This window comes from Rhamphochromis sp. 'chilingali' (genome assembly GCF_963969265.1).
Source record: "Rhamphochromis sp. 'chilingali' genome assembly, chromosome: 19".
NCBI classification, from domain to species: Eukaryota; Metazoa; Chordata; class Actinopteri; order Cichliformes; family Cichlidae; genus Rhamphochromis; species Rhamphochromis sp. 'chilingali'.
The window spans coordinates 17,253,147-17,260,585 of record NC_137946.1 but is presented as its reverse complement, the minus strand read 5'-3'; the positions used below and the strand labels follow the sequence as shown (position 1 = coordinate 17,260,585).

The following is a 7,439-nucleotide window of genomic DNA, read 5'->3' as shown; positions in this document are numbered from 1 at the left end:
CGCCTATTAGTTAAGTAGTATCGCGTAATCGCTTGTCAAAAGCAAGACCACGGCTGGGTGTAGTGTCTGAAACTTCTGCAAAGATGGTGCTGAAAGCTGTTTGCGTTTTGAAGGGAACTAGCGACACTAGTGGGACAGTTTATTTTGAACAGGAGGTAAGACGAGCTATTCTTCTTTGAAGTTGAGAGAAAAAAAACATCCCACAAACTACGCATTTAGCCGTTTAAAAGCGAAACGCTACCGTTATCGCTGACGGCTAAGCTAGCCAAGTTCTGCTCTCTTTAGCTTGTCTAATGGTTAGTTTGCTGTTGGCTTGCTAGCTAGGTACGCGTTACCTTGTGAATGACAGCTCGTGCACAATTGCGTGGGTTTTCTTGCAGTCTGGTCTCATATTCAACGCCACCCCGTTGCTAATTAACCTCAGTTTACTCTGCACTTCAAAGTAGGTTGCTTGTGTAAACCACGCATTTAGCAGGATATATGAAATCACTGGCTTGTCACTATAGCAGTAACCTTTGACCACTAAAGCCTGTGCAGTGGTAATGGTTAAAGGTGTGTTTTTTAAGGGCCGCCCAGGCTGTTTGTATAAGAAAGACGCTTGTTGCGTAAATTTAACGTTTGCAGGGCCAGTATAAAACAGACGGCCAGATGTGGTTTCATTAACCAGGCAAGCACTTCTGCATGTAATGCTTTTGCTGTAACTCCGAAACAGCCGGCAAAATGCTTCGATATTATTGTGATCCGTCAAAACGAGCAAACGCGAATTTGCTCGTTATTTTTTGCCGAGTCATTGCCTGTCCTTGTTTTCGTTGCCTTTCGTTTATTTGGCCTTCTTGATAAGGGTAAAGTGCACGGTGCAACCGTCAAAGACACATGGTCCACTATCAAAGAGACGGACTCATTCACATCAAAGAAGACTTTGTGTGTAAATTACAGTGTATAAGTAATATTTGTAACCAATCATTTGATTTCAGTTCAGTGCATTTTAAAATTTTTAGATCACCAAATCACAACAGTTGCCTTAAGGTGCTTGGAGGTTTTCTAAGAGATTTCCTGCTGTGTAGACGTGATGAATGATCACCTGTCCTTTTCCCATAGAAAATGCATTGCACCCTCCAGTAATAACTTTCAGAAAGCATGATTGTGCAGTTTAAACTAACCGTACCATGCCTTAAAACAAACTTATTGAACATTACTGTTGTTGTAGTTCGATTTAATAAGATCTTTTAGGTTTATATTTGAGAGTATGCCTTTTGTAGTATATCTGAAAGGTCTGTTAATTTTTTGGCACCAAATCCTACAGCCCGGTTTTGTTTTTCCTCTCCTTACCTGATTATAAGAAATGATTACTTCCGTTCAACAGCATGAGTGGAAGTAATCTTCATTCAATATTCCTGTCCTTCTAGCCACCTGGCTTAGAGAGCTTCTTTTGTATTTGTGTTTTTGATCTGCTAGAATGACTCAGCCCCTGTGAAGCTGACAGGAGAAATCAAAGGCCTTACCCCTGGTGAGCATGGTTTCCATGTCCATGTTTTTGGAGATAACACAAACGGTAAGTTTCTGTGTGTGAGAGATTCAAATCCAAAGAGACTTGGATTTCTTAATTTTCAGAATTTGATAATGTTACTGCATCACCTAGGTTAGGTAATCTAGACTAAATTTGCAATAGTTCAATATGTTTAATATATATTTTCTTTCCCAGGGTGCATTAGTGCAGGTCCACACTTCAATCCCTACAGCAAGAATCATGCTGGACCTAATGATGCGGAAAGGTGAGTCGAGTCTGAAGAAAAAGTATCAGTATAAAAAGTTAATATATTGCATATCAGTAGTAATGTTACGTCTGACACTGAAGTCCCAAGGCCCGTGTTAAGCAAAGTGGGTGTGTCCAAATGAAACCTTTGTCTAGGCCTGTATTCTTTAGAATATCACGTGGCCACTTGCCTGACTGCCTTGTTATGTGATTCGAGCTGTTAAAAAGACGTGGGAGTTAATTTTTTTTCATGAACTGGATCTGAGGTCATTCTGAGGATCATCACGAAGTTACAAGGAGATTTTATGCACATTATGGATCAACAAAAAGGCCAAAAAAAATATCAGCAGTTAGGGAGGATTTTAACATGATACCTCCCAGTAATAACATATCTTTTCAAATCAATCTCTGAGGTATATATTACATTTACATATTCACTGGTATGTAGCACACATGTATTATCACAACAGAGCTGCTGTACATTGAATGACCAGTAAATGTCAGTACTTTCAAATGAGCTTCTTGTGATTTGCCTTCTGGCGAAGCAATTGGCCAGAAAGATTCAACACATTCACGGGGCTTCATTGCACCATCACTACTTCTCAGCAGTGGCTACAATAAGAGGTAATATAAATGGTTACAAAGGACTGAAAGATTCAGTAGGGTGCTTTAAAAATAAGCTTCAGATCATGTCAAGAGGGGCCCTGTTGTGATATGGCTGTGTCATTTTAAGGAAGACCAAAAATAGCCTTGGATTACTTATCATTCAGTTAACTCAAAGTTGCAAATTGTTTGCTTGAATAGATTGATTCTCATATAGAAATGGCCCAGGTGAGTTTGCAGAATTTTGCATGCAGTCTGTGTTAGGTGATGATGCTTAATACTTTCACGTTACACTAGGTTTGACTGTAGCTTTGATTTGCATGTATGTGGAACAAAGGTTAAATGTCACCAGTTTAGGCAACCTGTGATAATTAAAAGTGATGCAGGAAAGTCAGAGAAGGGAACGTACAAACAATATGCTCAGCTGATTTCAAACTGGATAGATTATGTGGAATGAATCCTAACTGTAAGGCCAGCATATGCCATCGTCACACTCTGCAGTGTTGTATCATTAAAACAAAATTCACCACAATAAAAGAGACTTAAGCAATCTTAAGGTGATGTTTGTAAATCTTAAGATTTTTGTAGGTTATATTCCATCCATGAAATATTTATTATTTATACACATGTGGCTCAGAGCGGTAGTGTAGGTGGTACAAACAAACAAAACAAAAACAAAAAAAACTAACAAAAAAAACTCTTTGAACTATTACGTTTTATTTATTTACTTATTTTACTTTTTAACTATCTGTCTTTTGACTGGTACTTAATTACTTTGCTGTAGTACAAATGATCATGGGGAAAACCTGCATCAATAGGAAAAGCTGTAAAAAGTATGAAAACAGTTACTATTTCATATTTTCTCCTTCATATTTTCCATATTGACACCCCTGGATAAAAGCAAGGTTGTTTTGTTTTTCCTTTGTAAACAGGCATGTTGGAGACCTGGGGAATGTGACTGCAGGAGCAGATAATGTTGCCAAGATTGACATCACGGACAAAATTATCTCCCTCACAGGTCGTGACTCCATCATTGGAAGAACTATGGTGGTAAGTGAAAAATGACAGTCCTTTGTCACTTTGTTCATTTCCTTTCTGCTTATTTTCATTTCCCTTTTATTCTCATTATATGTGAAAGTGATATATTCCAGATTGCGAGCCTCAAGTTACTGTATGTGGCTTAGCTTTGAGAACTGTTTATGAAAACCTTTTTTGCCCTTTGTATTAGATCCACGAGAAGGCTGATGACCTGGGAAAAGGAGGAAATGAAGAGAGCCTGAAGACCGGTAATGCTGGTGGACGTCTGGCCTGTGGAGTCATTGGAATTACCCAGTAATCAACTTAACAGAACATGAAGCACTGAGTTTAGTTTTGTTTTTCATAGAGCACTTAACAAGACCAATAGAGCTACTTGATGTGACAGTTTGTCCTTTTCAGTTCTCTGTGACTTTTAGTCACCAGTGAAGTAGATGAGCTATGCTTTGTCCTGTTTGTTCCTCATGACAATTGTATGAATGGGGTTATGTTTCCATGTGAGCATCCCAAAGAATTGGTAACGCACAAGTGATGAACAATTGTATACTTAAGGAAAAAAATAAATAGTTCATCTAAGTTGTTTCTTTTTGTGTGTGTGATTGATCTTGTAGTTGAAGGTGGCCCCTTTTTAACCTGTTTGGATCCTCTAAAACATGTAAGGATGAAACACCAGTCAGTTACTGGAAAAGGGCCCCATAGATTTCACTGACATTTTCAATGACTATTTTATGGCTGAAATCTTCCAGTTTTTCTTATGTTAGCTTGTTCAAGAAAAGCAGTGAGAAAGATTAAATATTTAAAGATGATAATTTAGGACTTCAACATTAATACAAACAGCAATGGCCTGTATTTATCAAGCGCTTTACTAGTCCCTAAGGACCCCAAAGTGCTTTACATATCCAGTCATCCACCCACACACATTCACGATGGCAAGCTACATTGTAGCCACAGCCACCCTGGGGCGCACTGACAGAGGCGAGGCTGCCAGACACTGGCGCCACCAGGCCCTCTGACCACCACCAGTAGGCAACAGGTGAAGTGTATGAACCCTGTTACCTGAAATGGTTTTCCAACAGTCTTGAAGTTCCCATCCTGAGCACTTGTTGGCTCTTTTGCCTTAACTCTGCAGTTCATCTCATCCTGAAACCATCTCGACTTGGTTTTGGTCAGGTTACTGTGGAGGCCAGGCCATCTGGCACTCCATCACGCTCCTTCTTGGTCAGATAGCCCTTACACAACCTGGAGGTGTGTTTGGGGTCATTGTCTTGTTGGAAAATAAAAGATGATGTAGGATCCGTGCAGGTGATTTATCTCCAAATATCTCAAAGGCAATGAGAAGTATTTAAAGGTTGGGAAAAGCTGGCTTAATATTGGCTTTAGATGTTTCACTACAATACAGTACAAAACAAAAAATCAGGCAACTTTAAAAAGACATTTTAATATTTTGTAAATTAATTAACCTCACATTTACAACACTATGAACAGGTTACTGTAATTTTACAGTAACTTTTTTTTGCAAATTTAAATGAAAAATCTTGCTGTAAATCTAATTTACAATAAAGTTACTGCAAATGAAAGTCACAGTGATTTCCTTGCTCTAAATGAAATTTCATTTTGCTGCAGGGAATTCCTGCAAAGTGGTAACAACAATAAAACTGATGAATATAAATTCTGCACTGTGTAATACCCCAATCTTCCTCTAGAGGGGGCACTTACTCTTCGCGAATCAGTTGTAACAATTAGCTGTTGGTTTTGTTCTCCAACACAAATTAATCCAAACAGCTTTTGTCTTTTTTATTAAGATTAAAAATCCTGTCACACAGTTTGTGCATTTTTACTTAAAGAAACTAAAAGAATACGTATGTATCAGTGGAGGCGAACATCCACAAGTTAGTGTGTTAGTGCTGATCAGGACCTACATAAGGGAAAAAATCCTTACTTTAAATTATTAATTGCTATTTCCTGTAAATATAAACTTCTGGTGTACATGTCACACAGGCGATGAGTGTCAAACTGCTGAAATATCACGTTGGAAGCTGGGCTGAAATTAAAAAATCTTGGGCTATCCATTCATCCAGAAACCTGACTGAACAGCTGTGACCCATGCTGACCAGCATCCACACACGCACGCACGCACGCACGCACGCACACACACACACACACACACACACACATACATACAGACACAAACAGTGTTTCTATCTCAGACAGTATGCACACCTCTGCCTACCGATAACAAGTGCGTGGCTGCTTAAATTGCATTTTCATTTGAATGTAAGTTGCTCCCATGTGAGTTGACATGACCGTACTCTTCTTGTGGGTAAATGGGAGATTGGAGGCTCTTTCAGTGAAGTCCATGCCTCAGGGAGCAATCCAATGGCAAGCTGCAGCGTGTGCAATTTAAATTGCACATGAAGATGTGGAGTAGAATAATCATATACTCTAACAAGGCACATGAAACAAAATTTATGTTGCTGTGCTTGCTACTTAACAGTTAATATATTGCTAGTGAACACATTCAGGTACTAGAAATGTTAAAAAAAAAATGAAAGCACCAAGTATTTTATGAAAAGAACTTGAATTTGCAGGGTTTAAGATTGCAATATTCTTTTAAATGGGAAAGCATTTAAACTTGAAGTGATTTTGTATCTGGCCAAGAACTCTGAGGCAGCCTAAAATTGTAAGCTGAGATAGCTCTATTCAAGTAGATGGATGCAGCCAGTCGAACAGAAAGACAGGCTGGCTGTAAAAGTTGGTATAAATAGCCTGGGAGTGGAGGTGATGAATAATAGACACTACCAGTGCAGCTGGCATTGAGGTAGGGAGGCCATGGCAGCCGGAGAATCCAACAAAACTACACAGAACTTTATGGAAAAACAACAGAGACTCTAACCAGCTGCTGATTGAAGATCATATTGGAAGATTTATTTTTATTCATTTATTTGTTTATTTTTGTCACTGTCACCTTTACACTATACGGCTTCTCATTCTTCGAAATCTTTTAGTGTCAAATAAAGAAATGGCTGTCAGCACATTCACTGAAAGGTAGTGCTTAGAATTCAGAGGCTTTGTATGTTCTTCCCCAAAATACCAGTCTTACAGGAATATTTGTTTCTAAAGTAGTTGCAGTGACAAATGTATCTGCGTGTGCATCATATGAGAAAAGAAAGGAAGAGATGTCAGCCTATTAACTGATACCACACACCCACATCTACATAGTCATACTTGTGATAGTAAAGCCTTCCCTCTGGTGTTCACATAGGGATGACTCACAGTTAGTTCTTTTTAACTAAGTTATGCAAGCTAAGCAGAGGGACAGACACTTTACTGGCATGCCTAAGTGTCTGTATGAGTGAGTGTACTGTACTTGTGATTTTGTCTTTTTGTATTTTTTAAATAGGCATCCAGCTTTGTGCTTTGAAACGCCACAGAGGAGAACCAGTGTGTTCACATTTCTGGAGGAGGGCTCTTACTGTTACTCCCCCAGGCTGCAGTAGAACGTGTATGGCCCAGCACTCCAACCGAACAGCCTGTACCGGCTTTTCTTTAACAGATTCGTGTTTATGAATTGCACACAAAACGCATGGCCGCACCCCTGCCTAATAAACAGCTCTATTCCACTGAGAAATGGACTCCAAGAAGATACTGTAAAGGTCATCGGGGTGTTTTCTTAATCTCTGAGCATATTGTTTTGGGCTCACCTGTGTTCCCAGTCATTACACATTTGTGTCTTTTGTCCATTCCTGGTTGTCGAATTGAGAGAATAAAAATACTAGTTTAGATCTGTGGTCTCCTAACTGGTGTATAAAGGAATTTCTTCATATTCAGGTTCGTAATGAAAATGCAATCACCGATAAATTGGTAATGGACTGTGCAAAAGTCTTGAGCTACCCTTCATCTCTTTATGTTTTGCATCCAAGGTGCTTTTAAGAGCTGTCCAAGCTCTCTGAAGTTCTTTTTTAGTTTGTTTTATGAATTTTTATTATTTGACATTGGATGCTTTTACACTCACTTTCAGTTTTCAGTTTAGTTCTTCTACCTTTAAAAA

General features: G+C 38.9%; 1 protein-coding gene across 1 annotated transcript; it reads left to right on the top strand.

Moving 5' to 3' along the window:
- On the top strand, window positions 1–3,965 carry sod1 (superoxide dismutase 1, soluble). The gene is made up of 5 exons (XM_080866396.1): window positions 1–155; window positions 1,456–1,552; window positions 1,703–1,772; window positions 3,289–3,406; window positions 3,585–3,965. The coding sequence occupies exons 1-5, from the start codon at window positions 84–86 to the stop codon at window positions 3,690–3,692; spliced, it is 465 nt and encodes a 154-aa protein (XP_080722522.1). The 5' UTR covers window positions 1–83; the 3' UTR covers window positions 3,693–3,965.
- Window positions 3,966–7,439: the final 3,474 nt, after the last annotated feature.